At 39.8% G+C, this 18507-nt stretch overlaps 1 protein-coding gene across 18 annotated transcripts in view; it reads left to right on the top strand.

The window, feature by feature from the left end:
• FAT3 (FAT atypical cadherin 3) overlaps positions 1 to 18507 on the top strand; it is a 428155-nt gene that overhangs the window by 322782 nt on the left and 86866 nt on the right. For 15 of the 18 annotated variants that reach the window (XR_014931869.1, XM_015852350.3, XM_085509086.1 and 12 more), the window contains 4 exons: positions 93 to 407; positions 2706 to 2916; positions 3340 to 3408; positions 12294 to 12433. Coding sequence is in view for 17 of the 18 variants with exons in the window: in XM_015852350.3 (XP_015707836.3) it covers positions 93 to 407; positions 2706 to 2916; positions 3340 to 3408; positions 12294 to 12433 (735 nt within the window). In the remaining variant the exon portion in view is untranslated. The remainder of the gene's footprint in view (positions 1 to 92; positions 408 to 2705; positions 2917 to 3339; positions 3409 to 12293; positions 12434 to 18507) is intronic. The other 3 variants (XM_032442223.2, XM_085509115.1, XM_032442228.2) reach the window with 1 other exon arrangement.

Below are 18507 nucleotides of genomic sequence, written 5' to 3'. Positions count from 1 at the left end.
AAGACCTTGTGAACTACAAACTAGGTTTGGAGAGGGCGGGCTGTTTTCTTACGTTTTCTCAGAGCAATGCCTTTGCTGCTGCTGTTTTACAGGTGACCGTCTCAGATGGAGGCACATCTCCCAAGCAGTCCTCAGTCTGGGTGGTGGTCCAGGTTCTGGATGAGAATGACAACAAGCCCCAGTTTCCAGAAAAAGTCTACCAGATCAAGTTGCCAGAGAGGGACCGTAAGAAAAGAGGGGAGCCGATCTACAGAGCTTTTGCTTTTGACAAAGATGAAGGCCCTAATGCAGAAATCTCATACAGCATTGTGGATGGAAATGATGATGGGAAATTTTTTATTGATCCCAAAACAGGGATGGTGTCTTCCAGAAAGCAGTTCACAGCAGGGAGCTATGACATCTTAACAGTAAGTGTGCTTCCATCAACATACAAATCTATATGTGACTGACTTTAAAAACAGGTGTTGCTGTATGTAGAGTGATGCATGACTGTGTATAATCTATGACTTATGTAAGATCTGAATGTATTAAGAAATCTCTTATTCGTGCAAAACTACAGACAAAAAGTAGGTTCTGAGTGTTCAAGCTATTGCACATGCTGAATTATTCTCAGACTGTTCAGAATTAGCTTGCAAATTGTTGGCAGGAGTCCTTCCCTCAGATACATAAAACTGAAGACCAAAACCTTGTGTGCTGACATGTTGAACTGCGCTGATAAAGCTACAACTGGATATTCAGCTTTTGTGTAGATACAACTGCTTGCCCTTGTGGAAGGATCCTTACATTGTTCATGTCTGGAAGTTTCAGGGAGGAGGAGTACTGGATTCTGTATGAAATAGTGCATTGGGGTTTAAGTGTGGGAGCAATTTCACTTAAAAGAAATAGCAGTCAAAGTAATCATCAAACCATGTAGACAAGGTCAAAGACAAAAAAGAAGTTGTTGTTGATAATACAAAACAGTACCAGGTTTGCATGTGTACTCATTTTCTACACAAGTAAGCTGACATTGTATATAAAGAGTCCATCAAAAGTGTAGAAAATAGGGGACAGTTGTTGTCAGAGGCCCACAGTCAGACTCCTACTAAAAGAAACACTGTCATTTATGGGTGTCTGTCAGGAGACCTTCAAAGGGGTGGAAACTGTGATAGGAAAATAAAAGTGTAGGTATCAAGATATTGAGTGATATTAAGATACTCAGAGGTCCAGCACCCATTGGGAGAGTGCACTTCAGTGTGCAGAGCTGGATGTGTGGGTTGTGTCCCTCTTTGTAATGTAACAGCTGCAGGTCTTCTACCTCAAAGCCCAGCTTCTTTCCCCTGAGGGGCTTCCTGAGCAAGCATGGTGATAAGCATTAGCACCAACCCCACTTAACACATTTCCACAGAAAGAAATAGGCTATGGTATTTCAGGAAAATATTTCCCATTTTTAACAGGCATAGTAACAGCATTTTCATACACTAGCGGTCATATATAGCCAGAAGCATTTACTTTAGTTTTAAAAGAAAAATCTTTCACACTCTTAGGGCATGGATGCTATTCATTGAAGCACCCATTTTGTAACCTACTTTTAGCCTTGTCTTATCCTTCAGTTTGTTGCTGGTCATCATGTTGTTTCTGTGCTGAAATCATAGAGCACATCAGGCAAATACTGAGTCTATCCATCCCTCTAACATACATTGGAATACAAAGAATTAGAACCAAGCTGGGCAATGTTAGCAAACAGTACTGAGAAAGCAAGGACAATAGATACAGCAAAATATATATTTGTTTTGAAAAATGGAGGAAAGAATCTGAAAAATATTTGACTCCGTATTGAAAATAATGATGAAAGTAGTAAAAGGAATAGATGTAGATCTGATGGAGCATGTCCAGAGAAGGGCCACAAAAATGCTCAAAGGGATGGAACACCTCTCCTATGAGGATAGGCTGAGAGAGCTGGGGCTGTTCAGCTTGGAGAAGGCAGAAGGGTGACCTGAGAGTGGTCTTTCAGTATCTAAAGAGGAGCTACAGGAAAGAAAGAGGATATTTTAGCAGAGTCTGTTGGGATAGAACAAGGGGAAATAGCTTCAAGCTCAAAGAGGATAGATTTAGGATAAATATAAGTAAAAAATCTTTTACAGTGAGGGTGGTGAGGCTGCCCAGTGATGTGGTTGATGCTCCATCCCTGGAAACTTTCAAGGTAAGGCTGGATCATGCTCTAAGCAACCTGATCCAGCGGTGGATGTCCCTGTTAATTGCTTAAGTTGGACTAGATGATTTTCAGCGGTCCCTTCCAACTCTAAGGATTCTGTGATTCTATGATTCTAATCTGATTTGCAATACAGATGCCACTTAAAACATTCAAACCTGGTCTGAGTGAGCATATGTCATTAAGTACACGGCTTAAAACGCAAGGGCTTCATTTTCTGCAAGAGAAAACTGGTTGGAAGATGTCATCTTGTAGGGGACGATCTCTGTATGGAGTGCATCTCCCAGAGGCATCACATCAGCAGTTATAAGTCAAAATATTGAACTTTGAAATCAGAATTTTCAATGAAAAATCAGAACATAATTGAAAAACTCAAGAACTGTGGAATAAGCATTTCTCTGCCTCTTTTTTACTTGAGTTTTACATAAAAGATTGTAAAGGCTATTTCAGAAAAAGCCATCTTCAAGTGCCGAGCTGGAGAGCTCAGTCTGAGTCCTGTTTTCTCTACATCCACCAGATAAAAGCAGTGGACAATGGCCGACCCCAAAAATCTACGACTGCACGCCTCCATATTGAGTGGATCAAAAAGCCCACACCCTCACCCGTGCCCCTGACTTTCGATGAACCCTTCTACAACTTCACGGTCATGGAAAGTGACAAAGTGACAGAAATTGTTGGGGTGGTCTCTGTGCAGCCATCCAACATTCCTCTCTGGTTTGACATTGTGGGTAAGTGGGGGACCGGTGATGAAGGGGAGAAGCTTGAGAAGCAACGTGTGTGGATGTGGGGTGTTGAGAGCAAGATGGCTGATCATGAACTGTGCCGCCTGAATTAAAACCACTTCTGTAATGCTGATATGAAAATGCCATTTATATGCAGTGATAACAATAATAATAATATTCCTGCTTTTGTTATGACTCCTTAGCTAAGCTGAAAAAAGCGCTGTATGGCTGAATTGTTTTTTTTCATAGTATGTTATTTACTGCAATCTTAATGTTGTCTGTCATTTAAATTCTATTGTCATACTTTGCTAATCTCATTTCTAAATGTATTTATGGTACTTAGACTTGCTGTCCCTCATTTCTCTCTTTCTTCACCTTTTTTTCTGCATTCTGTTCTTTTTTTTCTGCTTCCGACTGCCCTGCTTCAAGGTGGCAAGCATGCTCGAGAGATGTTCTATATTCTACAGACAGCTTGTGGGCAGAACTGTTCAACAGAAGGTACCCTTAGTGCAAACACATTTGCTAAAATACAACTATCCAGGCTGCCTTTTATTTTTGCAAGTTCGTTGAGACGATTTATATTACATCTTTCATAAGTGCCTGTGACAGGATGCAATGCGACACATGGATGTGCTGTGTTCCTTTCTATGACAGCTTTTACCGTATTTGTGTCCAATTATTATCATTTTTATTCACGGATTTTCCGCAGTTTATCACAAATAATTAATTCCAACTTTTCACAGTCCAGTGCCATCCATTTAACTGTGAAACAGAATGGGATGCATCGACATATGGGTTACAAATGGAGCCACCGAAAGTTTGTCTTGAATGCAAGCTGAAAAAGAGAAATGTGTTTTGATGTGAGATTTCAACCACAAAATTGTCTCACGTAAAATTGCTTACAGAAACAGGGAGGGAGAAATATACTTAGCAAAGAGGAGGAGAAGCCATGGAAGCTGTGTTATTAAAATCACAGGGAAACGCAGTTAAGGATGTAGCTGCCACAAAAACATGGAATAGATTTTCTCGCTTGGTTGCAGCGGGGAAACAGGAATCGATAATCCTAAGCATTGCTTCCCTACTTTTTCTGCCAGTTCAGTTATGTCATTTAAAATAACTCGTTTGACATCTCCAGGCTGAAGATTTCCCCAACAGCACAACGGCCCTGCAAAGTTGCTGCGGCATTTTAGTATTTGCCAATACTTGTAGGTAATGTTTGTGTGCCTTTGGACATCAAACACTGTATCTGCTCAAAGTGGTGTTATTTAAATGAGGGGTTATAAAGCAAACACTGTATGAAAGATTAGAGAGACAAAAGCCTTTGCCACAGACTTAGTGGAAAGGGTGCATCAGCAGTCTCTGTTTACAGGGATTGAGCCCGGCTTCCATTTCTGCACAGCTATTTGCAGATGGGTTTAGCCAACAGGAAGAGCAGGGACCACAAGAGAAAGGCTCTGTCAGAGTCATTTTCATCCACCTTTTATTGCCAATTTGTGCAGATGAAAGGCAGAAGCAGCTGCATTTCCTCTTTGAATTTGTATCAAGGTTTCAGGTGCCAACTGCATTAAAATTAAACCCAAAGCTGTTATCATGTTCTGGGGTTCCTGCTAGCCTCTGGGGAAGAACAGCATATGTTTCCTACCGTTTCCCTTCCACTCCCTTGGCTATTTCAGTATGCTATGTGCAATTTATTAGCTAATGTTTACATTCCCTTTTTCTTCCTTGCTGACCCTAGCTTTCCTCCCAGGAGAAGTCTGTGTTTATTGACATTATTGACAATTTTTTTTCCCATTTGAACCTTTTGGTGCCCTCTACAGCCTTTTGGTCTTTTCCTCAGTGAATTCACCAACTCTCATTAAAATGCTGCCTGTGTTAAGCTCCGAGAGAAGCCCCGATTTTTCAACTGCCTTAATTTATGTTGTTAGTCTCATTTGCAATCTAGAAACACCTTACAATAACATTTCATGTTTGCCTCCTAAACAGAGATGATGGGGAGGACATTCTTAACTTAAGACCTTTAATTTTGTCACTGAATGTAACCTTTATAGATAAAGTAGTTCAAAATGGTCTAAAAGATTTTGGCTATTCAGACAATCCTAATGGTTTCTTTACAGCATCAAGGAGACATTGTTCCCCTAGACTTAATGAGAAGTCGATGACCCCAGCTATCCAGTTCAGTACTGTTACCATATGGATGTTGTCATTAAATATCACTGCTGTTATTACCAGCAGCATTAGCAACAGTCCCTATTTCCACAATAGAAACAGCAAGCAATCCCAGGCATGCAGGAGACTTGGTTGTTTAGGCACTCCGCATACAGGCTGAGAAGTCAAAGTCCATCCTGAGAGGATTACAGACAGTGATATATGTTTATGTTCTGTTTGCTGCCTTCAATCAGTGTCAGTTTTAAGAACACTTCTTGCTCTGCACTACCCAGCTTGTAGGAAGAGATAAAGATACTTTCCTTCTGGGGGAACATGAGGAATTTTTCACTATGAGGCCATTCAGGTCCTGGCAATTCTGCCCATAGAGTCGTGGTGTCCCATCCCTGGAGGTGCCCAAGGCCAGGCTGCATGGGACCCTGGGCAGCCTAACCTGGTATGCGGTGTCCCTGCCTATGTCAGCAGGTTGGAACTGGATGGATTTGGAGGTTTCTTCCAACCCAAACCATTCTGTGATTCTTTGATTCTAATACTGATGTCTAGTGCCAAAACGTCCCATGAAAGATACAGGTTCGGAGTAAAAGTTGTAGAAAATGGAAAGCTGTTCAGGACTGCTGATGCAACAGAGGATTTTAGTGCTGCTGTTAAACCTAGACTTTATCCTGCTACATCTGGTGTTTTGTGATTTTGGACCTCTGAGCACAGTTCATAGTAATGTCAACATAAGCCATGAAGGCTTACCTAGAGGCATGGTTTAATATAGAGTTTGCAGGTTGACCTTTATTTGTATGACCTTTTCAAACTAAATGGGCATTGGAATTCCAGAGGACCTTTCTTTTTTTGATGCTTAATATACACTTTCTTTGAGCTCAAGAGGAAAAGGAGCCTGAAGATTAGGCTTTCTAGGATGCTGTCTGCCTAACTTCAGCATTCAGATTGCACCTACAGTGTATGCTCCTAAAATAACTGCTTCAGCTCCTGAGCTAATCTAAGATAGAGGAAGGTGCCTTGCATGCGAAGAGATCATCTTTCCTCGATAGACTACAAAGGTAGAGGAGCTAGTTGGTATTTAACTGGGAACGGTTGAGATGTCACACTTGGTTTCTGTTTTTCAGAATGCATTCAACACCATTCTCAGTTCATGTAGATCGCACAGTGTGGAAGGCATGAACACAGGTTGTTTCAATTGTGTTAAATTTATTCACTCATATATGAGATAGATAAAAGAATGATAAAAGAAGCTCCAAAAATAAGTCACAAAATACTAATTTCTCACAGGTAAATTGAGCCCTCTGTCATTTCCTTCCTTTGTTAGTGGTGGGGATGGTGTGATGATTACTTTGAACATTGGAGCTAAGCTGCATGGTGCTAGTTTTTGCTTACATAGCATGTTGCACAACATCTCTCTGATTCTCCAGAATCGCTTCCCTCTATTCCCCAAGCCAAAGTCCCTTAAAAGTACATCCAGACTTTTTTATCAAGGGTGCTTAAATGGCAATAATTTTAAGAGCTAATAATTTTAATTAATCATCCATATAATTCACAGTTCTGCAAATGTTCATTAATGTCTTAAGTTGTGTATGCCCGTAGCCTCTTTTGAGTTATCTCCTCTGAGAACTAACTAAAATACCTTCTGATTTCTTTTCTGCTTTTTTTTTGCCCGTACCTTCAGCTTCTTAGCAGCAAACCCAAAGCTTTGACTCTCCTTGCAATAGCTTTATCTTTCTGAAAATTTGCACTCTGCAGTGTTTTGTTCTTCTGAGCGTGATACAGTGTATAAAAGAATAAATCTTTGCATGTAACGTTGCTAATGTGTATTATGCCATGATTAAGAATAGTCTGTAGTTAAAGTAGTATTTCTTGAGGCAATCAATAAGTTTGTTTCATATTTCAGCAAATAGAAACATTTGAAATCTGACCCTCGTTTCTTTTCCTGGAGACCCCTGATGCAGTTCAGACATTCTTGAGAGTCAGGATGAATTTGCTTTATGTATTTTCTCTCTGCTCTGAGCAAAGAATTGTAACAATTGATCCTGTTTATCATCACCGGCCTTGGTGGTGATAGTTTACTATGGGGCAAGACAAGTAAGAATTCTTACTGCTTTGAGAAGATCTATTCTGGAGCATTGTTCTCTAAATTACGTTGTCTCTTGTATTTCTCTTCGCCTCCCCTCTTCCATCATGGCAAGCCAAATGACTCTTGTGTGAAGATCACAATATGTCCTGGCTTTTTAAGTTTGGACTCCTAGCCTCCACGTTCTTTGCTATCTGCCAGTGAAGGAAGAGTCTTGCTTTCAAGATTTCCTGCAGAATTCAGTGTAATTTGGCACTGAGTCTTGGCATCTGAGTTCTGAATGTTTGCAGTCATCTGACCTCCCTTAGGTCTATATTCAGTCCCTCTCTTCTGGATCATTTTCACTGGAAAAGAGGGGGAAAGGCCCTTAGATAGGACTCATCTGCCTACAAGTCCTCCATATTTGCAGATACATTTTCATCTCAGAGGAGAAAATGGTTTCTCCCAGCAGGATAATCCTGTCTAAAACTGCATATCAGCAGCTAGTACGAATAAATAGGCTCAGTGTCCTACCAGTAATGAACTCCATCTAGGAAGAGTACTACAAGAAAACATTGTTGCTTGCAGCAAATACAATAATCAAAATACAAGCAGACTGTGCATGAAAATTAAACATATTCTGGAATTCAAAAAGGACTGAAATATATTTGCACTGTATCTTGCCGTAGGCAAATTTGCCAGTTGATGTCAAGAAATCCCTTTTAACAGCTCAGAAGGCTTTTCTTGGCCTGCCCGTTACACCAGACATGTGGTAGACTTTACATCAGAAGATCTCCTCTTCCTAGTCATCTATACTGTTCTATACTTCCTAGTCATTTATACTGTTTTTTTCTTAGCCATCTCTTTTTATAACAGGAAAGTTAATTATTTATATCTTTCAGATGGACTGTTGAATCAGATGTGTCCTGACTCCATTTCTTGAGACCACCTCTTTGCCCATACTATGGCATTTCCCAGACTGAGAATCAGGGCAGTGAAAATCATGAAGCTGCAGTAAGGGTCAAGAACTAAGGTTTTTTGTACCAGGGGCTGTTTCTGCAGCCATTCTAAGTTTGATAAAATCTGAAATTGGCTAGAGTTATATTGGAAGATGCTATATAAGTGACAACATGCTTTCAGATAGCATAAAAATCTCCTGGTTATGGAAATTTAATGCTTACACAGTTTATTGAAGAGCATAAAGATCCATCTCAAGAAAGAAAGGTTGGAAATCATTTCATTTCACTTTAGATGTCCAAAGTGAAGACATAAATATCTTCATTAGCTCTCTTTGGGAATCTTAACAGTCAATTAGAGGGGCAGAACACTTTCTGGATTAATTTATGCCATCCAAACACAACACAGTTTTTCACCCAGAGATGACTAGACAGGGACTTTTCCCAGTCTGAGGGTTTCAGTTTATCAGGGTATTATAAGGGAAGTCTTTAATATTACGTATCAATATTACATCTTAGCTGGCAAAGGTACTGCAAACAATGGCTAATCCACATCTCTCTTAGGTCAGAGATCAAAATGCTTTCTCAGATCAACCCACTTCACCATTTCTGTTAACTTGCCTCCTTTATCACTGACTTTCCCAAAGTGTCCAAGGAACTTATAGTGCTTTATCTTCATTTGAATTATTTCTTTCTTAATACAATTGCGAGCACATTAGCAAAGACGGCTTATAAATATCTTGTATCCAAAAGAAGGTTTTCCAAGACAATGGAAAGGAAAGCATATACTTCTTCCTACAAAATGGAATAAGTAATACAAATTCACATTAATAATACTGAACAGCTGAACAAATTTTTTTCATCCTTAGCCCACTTCCATCCTAAGACTGTGATCAAAGAAAATGTGAAATGGAGTAATGTTATTGAAATGTACTGCTGAAGTTTACACCATTGCAAATAAGCTTCCTTCAAAATGATTTGGAGTTACATGACATCATGATTTTGAAAATTCAGGTACCCCAGAAATGTGTGAAGCTCTCACTACCTCCAGACTTGGCCCTTCATCCTCCAGCTGAGAACCCTTTGGAAAGATATTGCTTCAAGTAGAGTTCCTGGATTAGTTCAGATGCACAAGTTTTTAATGGAGAAGTCCTGTTTATTTTTGTATGACTCTTCTCTCTCTGTACCCTTCCAGCCACATCTTTCAAAGATAACTCTGTTGGAGACTTTGTAACAGGCTTGATGTAGGCATTGCGTATCTGTTCTTTTAGCATATATGGCTAAATTTATACCAAATTCAGTAGTTATTCTAAAATGCTTCAAAGGCATTCCTTATCTGAGGTGCTGTTGTGAGGGCATATGTAGGCTGAGAAGCAGTACAGAGCATTTCCAGGTCACACTTAGTAGGCTGAGGACCTGAACCATTATCCCAGGAAACATGAGACCTTATTCTCAGGAATTCAAGAGCTGACTTCATTGTGGCTAACCATAGTCCATTGAAATGTACCAAGTAAATCAAGAATAAATCAGGATTTCACTCCAGAAGAGATCATAGCCACAAATCTCACAGATGAGTTCTTTCCCTCTACTCTGTCTTAATGTTTGATGCAGTTTCTGCATTGCTTAATAGAAAATGAATCAATATGAATTAAAGTGCATTGCCTAGTTCATTACAAGTATAGGCCAGAGCAGTATGGCTTGTGACCAAGATTTATTTGCTTGTCATTAGACTGATCTGGGAGATGCCTATGCCATATAAAAAACTTTTATGCTGTATTCAGTTCATAATTTATGGGAAGATTATTCTGCATTTAGTGAAAATATCTTGAAGAAGTTGGGTTATTTGCAACACAAATGTGTGTTGCCCTGCACAACCTGCAGTAATCCAACAGAGGAAGAGAATTTATAACATTGATTATTAATCCTCCTCTTCTACTTCTTGACATTTCTAAAGGCAGGGTTTCTTTGGATGTGTATGCCAGTTGATAGCATATAATTTCTGACTGCTCATTAAGATGATTATTAAGCATCTTGAAGTACAGGCTTTCATTTTGTTTTCATGGTTATCAGTATGAAACATTCCCTTTGTAAAGTGCCTACTGTCCCAAGGCTAGCTTCGTTTCAGCAGAGATTTCCTCGCAAGAATCTGAAATTCACTTCTTCAAAGGAAGCTTTTTTCAGAGTTGGTTTTCATGGTTCTGTTTTTCTCAAGTAAATCAATTTAAAACTTTACTTGGGAGCTGGCATCCTTTTCTTGCAAACTTAAAAAAAAAGAAGAAGAAGAAGAAAGAAAACCTGAGCGTATGATCAATGTCCAAATACCTTGGTATTGCTTAAATGTCAAGAACAATCACATTTTCTGTCCAGTGTCAAATAGTGTTAAGCATATATATCAGCTGAGGAAAAAATATGTAGTTTGGGCTTGCAGAAGGAGGTTAGGGAATAAACAGTGTTTCTATCCCCCATAAATCACAGCAGATCCAGTGTCAGTGTTTTCCTGGAGAACCACAACAGCATCTGTTAGGCTCAGAGCTATAAATATGTATGCACGTATATTCAGCACAGGGAAGCCTGATGTCGAGTCTGAAATGATCATGTTTAGATTTTTTTCAAAGGGCAGAAGTTCACCAGTTCTTCCTTCCCTTTGCACAGATCACTTGCTCTCATATTCCTTCTCCCTCTTTCTTCTTGCCTTCCCTGAGTGCATTCCCAGGCATTCCAGGACAAAGCAATGCTTCTGCCATCTTACACTTTCTATGCAGTAACCAATTCCAGAGGGAGAGAGGAATGAGAATTTCTCTGTGTTATGGAAATCAGGGAGAATTCATCCTGTTCACCTGCAGCGATCTTCCTATATCTTCAGCTTCTTGGAAAATCCACTAAATGCATGACTGTGCCTGTGTCATGAATGTTCTGGCAGTGGATCAGCACCTCATGCAAATGCAGGACTTGATGGCAATGGAAGGAAGACTATCCTCTCCACTTCTTTGTCTCCAGCCTTAAAATGAGAGCTATTTTGTCATAATATTGAAATCGGTTGTATTTATTTATATATTTTAATATTGTAGAAGGATTATGTCAGTGGAATTGATGTCTTTCTACCTATGGATCTAATGCCAAGAGATCCAAGCAGCTCCTATACAAGTTCTTAGCCAATGGGTTCTGAAAGCACTTTGCAGAACGGAGCTGTCAGTCAGCATTGCATTGCTATGTGAAGAATCCACCTGGAGGGTTCATTTCTCAGCAGTGTTATGTTCCACCAGCCCCCCAACATTTCAGACTCAAGATAAATTCCACTTTGGAGTGGAGTGGGTAGGAAGCAGCTTAGCAGTAGGGAGCATGTTCCTTACTTCTAAACATAATGAGCAGTTCTGATCTGTAAACTATAGCTGTGGCTGAGAAATCCTGTAACCCTTTAATCTCAAATTATTTACGGCTCCCTCTTACTTTTTAATAGACATTTCTATTTTTTTCTTCTGTTGTTTTTTTTTTTTTGTTTTGTTTTGTTTTTAATTTTACCTAAGACTCAGGAGGGTTTTTTCACTGCTGCATCAGTCAGTGTGTGACAGCATGAGGGAATATTAGTTTCAGAACAGTGCTTTGTGAGGGTTTTCTTTTAATGGAAAGGAATTCATGATGTGTGTCCTGTCAGATCTATTTAAATAATTCCTAAAAGACCAGTAGAATATGACCTTTGCTGCCAGTAATTTTCGTTGTCCTTGAAATTAACATAACAAATCTCTATTTGCATTTTGTAAATTTGCTGTAATATTTAAGGGCTCAGCCTTCATATCCACGAGTATCGTTGAGAATCCCCTGAAAATAAAATCTGTGGAATAGAACCCTCTTAAAATGGTTTTTATTCAAAAAGATTATTGTGCTTGTTCATTACACAGACTGCAAGGGCAACATCTTATGGGCTTATAGCCATTGCATTCTTTTTATAGACTCAGTTATGGTTCACTTAAATATACTGCTAGATTTTTTTTTTCTTGCAGTGCATTTTAATGATATCTGCTTTCCAATGTACAAACTGTGCTTTGAAATATAAATGAGTTACAAACAAAGACAAATCTGTAGATGTATTGTGTATGCTAAGGCAAGCCATTAAGATGGATGCCAGTAAACATATATATGCACACTTTGTGGAACATTTGCAGTGGAATTTTCCAGAGATGGCTAATTTAATTGTATTTTTGTGCAACAATTAGGAGGGAATTACGATAGTTCTTTCGACGCGGAGAAGGGAGTGGGCACTATTGTCATTGCAAAACCCTTGGATGCAGAGCAGCGGTCAATATATAACATGACTGTGGAGGTCACCGATGGAACAAACATTGCCACCACCCAGGTAGAACTTCACCTTCCTTTGCTGACAAGTTTTCCATTTGTTAGTGAAATACATATGCTATAAAAATTAATAATTTTGCTACTGAGCTAAAACCTCATCCTTTGAGAACAGTGTTAACTAATGGAGGGATGTTTTTTAGAGCCTTTCTATGTGATTGTAAAGAATGGGCTGGTGAATGCTTCAAAGCGGTATTTCTTCTTTTGTCCTATTCGTGCTCACATGAAAGTAATTTGCCTTCCTCCAGCTGAGGGAGTCCCTATCTCTGGCAGCACTGATAGATTTTGACAACTGCATCACCCTGTAATTGTCCAAAATACAACAAGTACTTCTGTGATGCTGGGGAATATTGCTATTGATTGTATTAAATGGAGTTTATGCCTCTCATCCTCCCAAGACCCAAATGTGGGACATGAGATCAATTGTTCAGAGACAGAATTGTTCAGAGAGGACACTTAAAATTTGTAGGATATACCTTTAGTGTCACTGCCTGTGATTACACTGTCTTTCTGGGGACAGCCACAGTCAACCCTTTCAAATCAAACTTGCTGATCAGGGTCATTGCCTTTCAGCAATTAATATAATAGATCAGGTAAGTGTGAAGGGCTGGAGTAAAACTAGGTCTTCACATCACTGCTGGTGAGATCCTAATGCACAGTCTGGATGTCTGCATGGTAGGAACCAGTCTAGAGGAGCTGGTTGGCCACAGTGGCCCATTTTACCCCACTGGACCTGGTGAGGGCAATGGAACCCATACACAGTGAGTCGTGGAGCAGGAGTTAGCTAGATCCTGAAATCCAGCACCAGAATGAGCGTCCAAGTATAAAGTGTGCTATAACTTGAATATTATTTGTCACAGGAAAAAACACTACACTGTGTGCAGCCTCAAATCCCAGATTAAATATGGCCTATAAAGGAAGTGAAAGGATAGATATGTGATGTTACATATTTTATGATAATGCAGAAGGAAGGCCTGAATGTTTTTTATTATGGTGTACAGATATATACATATACATGTGGATTCTTCTTTTTGCCTTGCCTTTTTGCTCAAAGGTTCAGATATAAATCTGTATTCACTGATTCACAACACTGACATTCCTAAGAGACTGTTAAATCATTGACTGCTTTTTGAATCCAAATTCTTGTTTATAACCAGACTTAAAATCTCTATCTAATTATCCCTATCCAATACCTTCTCTTGATAATCCACTCTTGATAAGAAACATCAGTTGACGGTAAGTTAAGTGGTGGGAAATCTACTATTTTCCGTGCTAGTTTAAGTAATTAATTGCCTCTCAGCTGAAAACATTCCTTATTTTTTAACTTGATTATATCTGACCTGTATTCCCTGTTATGCCTTTCTCCACTCGATTAAAGAGCTCTTTAAAAACCCGTATTTTCTCCCTGGGAAGGCACTTACTCAGAGCAGTCAATTCACCTCCCAGTCTTTTGGCAGACAGGCAAAGGAGAATGACTGACCTCCTTACATCCTCTTTCTGTAAGGCATTTTCTTGAGCCCCCGAGTAACCTTTTGTTTTGCTTTGTTTTTTTTTCCAATCTTGGCTACGTTCTCAGCCCACATTTCAGAAGCAGGGCGTTGAATCCCCAACACTACTTTGTGCAAAAGGTTCTGTCAAACAAATGTTAAAAAGCGGGAGGATTTTCAGACGTGCTGGATGCAGATGATTTGTATTTGCATGGGTATTATGTTTCCTGTTTTAGTTGCTTGTAATTTAATAAAATGACCCCTGCGACAATCCTCAAAACCTATTTTGATGAAAATCCATTGTTTTTAATTAAAGTATATGGTAAAAACATATTTTAGTAAAGCTGTTGCATTCTGAAAGAAGCCTGAGCATTTTTCATAACAGTGGTGTGACCTATTTAAAAGCTTTAAGATAATGATTGAAGAATTGCAGTACTACAGCGTTTGGTTATCAGTGATGGCTCCAAACCCTTCTCCCCATTTCCTTCTCTCTATTTAGATACTGTTTGTGGATTTAATTGTGGCACAAGCAGTATCTGAGAACGTGTTTCTTTTGCTGTTCACAACAGATTTCAAAAGCAATCTTTATCTCAAGCCTGCCGGAATGATGGTCTACCTGATTATCTCTTCACACTACTAAATTTTCCTACTTTACTTCTGACTGTTCTTCGGAACCTTTGGGTGACTTTGTTCATCTTCATTTCATTTCAGAACAATAATAAAAAAAACTGAAAAGTAATATATGCCGTAGAAAGCGTAAAAGAAAGATCTGCTCATGGCTTTTGGTGGTCTTATTCTGAGTTCTGGTAAGGTGACATTGGAAGTTTTTTGTCTTCTGTGCAGCAGTACCTGCATTTTTAACTATAGCTGCAAAAGGATTCAGAATCTGAGAATCATTTGAGTTGGAAGTGATCCTTAAAGGTCATCTACTCCAGTTCTCCTGCAATGAACAGGAATACCTGCAACTAGAGCATGTGCTCAGAGCCCCATCCAGCCTGATAAATATGATAGAAGAGGAAGGGAGATGAAGGCAAATGGGTGAATTCATCCACTTGTACAACCATAAAGTAATAAAGAGCCACTCCAAAGTGATGTGGTTCATTGTGAAACAGCCGATCAGCAGTGTGCCAAGCAGAACAGTCTTGCTTATTATTCCACCCCACCTGTTCCCCTTTATCTCTTTCTGGCCTTTTGTCTGGTACGCAGTTGGAGGTGGTAAAATACAGCATAAAAATGCCAAAGATTTTTGCTTGGGTAACACAATCCCTGGCATGGCCTCACATAAGTTTCTGCAGCAATGCTCCCTCACGCCTTGAATCCTGATAAACTGTTGGCTTCCTTCATGCCTTACTGCACACATGGTTCGCTGCTCTGCCGTCAGAAGAAGGAAATCAATTTGATTTAAGAGCTACATCTGTTGTATTAACAGTTCGCTGTTGTGAAAAGAGGTGAAAAGAACATAAGGAATGTTTGAAGAAAAAAAAAAATCCCAAATTTCATTTGTAACTGAAGGTGGTTTTGGTTTGGAAGTGATGAGCATTGCAGAATTGCAAACTCCTAAGTGAGAATCATAGCATCAGGATGTGCTGAGCCAATGTCACTCACCATGCGCAGTGGAACACAGCAGTGATAGGGAGGGATGGAGAGCAAAAGCGACAGAAATGTTGCCTCATTTGATTTCTGTATTATTTATATATGTAACGATTTGCATACATATTTTTATATATGTGTATTAGCATATTTATATATATTTACATATACATGTATTATAAATTAAGTCAGGAATAAGCCCGGGAGAGCTTTTGTTTTTATTCCCCCTTAGCTTAATTCATCATTGTTCAAGGCTGCGTGGTTATTTATGAAGGGCTGAATGCATACATTGGCACTAAATCCCTTAGAAACATGATTCCCACAGCTGCCAGGCGAGCTTCTGGCCATGGGATGGGGATGGGGCTTCTCACAGGCACTGGAAAAAATGGGACAGCATCTCTTGGAGCAGCCATGAGATTGACTAACTCAGCCAACATATTGACTGACTTTAAGTAGCATCAGATATTCCCTGGGTAATAACTTAGCTTTGTACCAAAATCCTATTTTTTTTCTTTTTTCTTTCATTGAACAGCTCAAGTCCTTTACTTTCAAGCAGTAATAATGTTCATTTCTTTATACGTATACTGCTAAACTACCTACAGAAGTACACCAGGAAACAGTCATCTAAGTGATGATGTTTTTCACTTTAATGGATAATTTTGTACAAGCAGGCAATTATTTTTTGAAGAACAAACTCCTGGAGTCACAGCATTATATAAAAAAGACATTTTTCTTTCTTACTTATTTTCTTACCTCCTTCTTGTTCATAATCATCCTAACTGCCATAAAAAGATGCTTTAAAGCATGAAGCCTAATGCTTCAAAGCTAGCAGGAAAAAAAGTGCTTTGACTGCACTTACTCTGAAGCCATCCCACTGCTTTGCCTTCTGGGGAATGTTTTCTTTATAAGATGTGATGAGGATCTGGAATAGGTTGCCCAGAAAGGTGGTGGATGCCCCATCCCTGGAGACATTCAGAGTCAGGCTGGATGGGGCTGTGAGCTCCTTATCCAGCTGTAGGTGTCCCGGTTCATTGCAGGGGAGTTGGACCTTAGATGGCCTTTAAGGGTCCCTTCCAACAAAAATGATTCTGATTTTGTGTTTTGTTAACACTGTGAGAAACTGGCCAGTCACAGCTAATGAGAGTGGTTCTTTTTGCCAAACAGGGACAAGTTCTTCTTAGTGGACTCTGGCCAATGTGTAGACAAGATATCAGAGTCTGCATGTGGGTGAGGGGCATTTGTACAGTTACGTTTATTCCTTTGGAGGATCTGCAGCTATTAAACAAGTTTTCAGAAAAGTCAAAATTCTGCATTGTTGCCTGCACCTTTCTAGCAGAGTGGGAGTACACCAAGGTGTTGGCTGTTGCAGAGCAAATTGCTTCTCTGAAGGCAGACAGTGCCTGTGTGGTCTGTGGATCCTTTGAGAACTGAAAAGATGCGGTGTTTCCAGATAGTTTTTCACATTTGCTCAGGTGAATATTTCCTCTAAACCAGAACCAGGCAAGTAGGATGAGATGAGTTGAGAGGGAATGGCCTTAAGTTGTTCCATAGCAGGTTGAGGTTGGATATAAGGAGAAATTCCTTCTCAGAAAAAGTGGTGAGGTATTGGTGCAGGCTATCCGGGGAGATGGTGGAGTCACTGTCTCTGGAGGTGTTCAAGAACCATGGAGATGCAGTACAGAGGGCCGTGGTTTTGATGGCAGGTTGTAGGTGGACAGTTGGACTTGATGATCTTAGAGGTCTTATCGAACCTTCATGATTCTGTGATTCAGTGCTGTGCTTTTTTTCTGCCATTTCCAGCCATCTCAGCACTGCCTTGCCTGTGAAACAAAGACTTTTTGCCCTCTTTTAACATAACTCAAAGGAACACGGTGAAGTATAAGTAACAGTCCATTGAGGTTCACAGAGAAACTGTTTGCATTTTTATGTTAAGATTGGGGTTTGGGGGGAAAAAACTTGTCAGGAAGTAGCAAATAAAGCTGTGTGGTAACTCTACCGAAAGCAATATTAAATCAAAATAGGTTTTCAAAAACCATACAAAAGCGTAACCTGAGTTTAAGCAATTCAGGCACTTAATAGGTTGTATTACAACACTGTGCCCAGACCAAGCAATTAGCCAAACAGATTCCTCCTGCTTCAAATGTCTGTAAAGCAGCTTCTGGCATACATCCAGTCTTCACTCAAATACATTTGTGCCTAAACCAAAGGTATTTGTGATGGGCAACATTAAAAACAGCTTTGGGGAGACTTCCTGCATTAGGTTTTGTTCTGCCTTGATTTGATTGTATTTTTCCAGGCCTTTCACTTGCCATTTTAAATACAAAGTCTTTGCAAATGCTCTGAGTGTTACTTTGCCTAATTTGTAAGCTTGGAGGCCTGTGAATCCTTTATTTGAAACTTGCTTTAACTGTGGGAAATAGGAAGTGAGCAGGGAGAAGCAAATCTTTTATAGAGAAGGGCTTGTTCAGACTGCAAATGAGGCGCCTCACAATGGGAGCGGCAATGGCAAGCCTGGAGCTTGCAATGAGCTGGAAAGTTTCCGAGCTTCCTAGGAGAGCTGGGCAGAGGCTGCTATGCTGCTGGTTTTCTTTATGAGCATGGAAAAAGGGACTTGCAGCTAATGTTTGTCCTGGAAAGCGTTTTGGTCAGTAACCTAGCATGGTCCACAGCACAGAGCAATCACTGCTTTAACAGCAAGTAGTAAGCACTTCTGTGTGTCACTTTTTGGAGATGTGTTGGAAGCCTGTTATAACCTATTTTTTAATTTACAATGGGCACTTGGGCACCCGCAGAATAATGAGTGATATTTGTGCAACATGGCGTGTTCTTGTTGAATCTTCCACTTGAAAGTAAATCTGAAGTAAGGGTGAAAGTATGCACACCATGAGTATTTGAGTACCTTGAGCAGGGAAACGCTCCATTTTAGGTGGGTTTTTGAAAGACATGTTCCAGGCTGATTATCGCTTAAAGCTTCAAGGAGCAGCAGTGGCCCTTGTGAAGT

The sequence above is a fragment of the Coturnix japonica genome, chromosome 1, assembly GCF_054131305.1.
Source record: "Coturnix japonica strain WE chromosome 1, WE-NBRP24, whole genome shotgun sequence".
Taxonomy (NCBI): domain Eukaryota; kingdom Metazoa; phylum Chordata; class Aves; order Galliformes; family Phasianidae; genus Coturnix; species Coturnix japonica.
The sequence above is the reverse complement of the archived record's forward strand: the minus strand, read 5'-3'. Positions and strand labels throughout refer to the sequence as shown.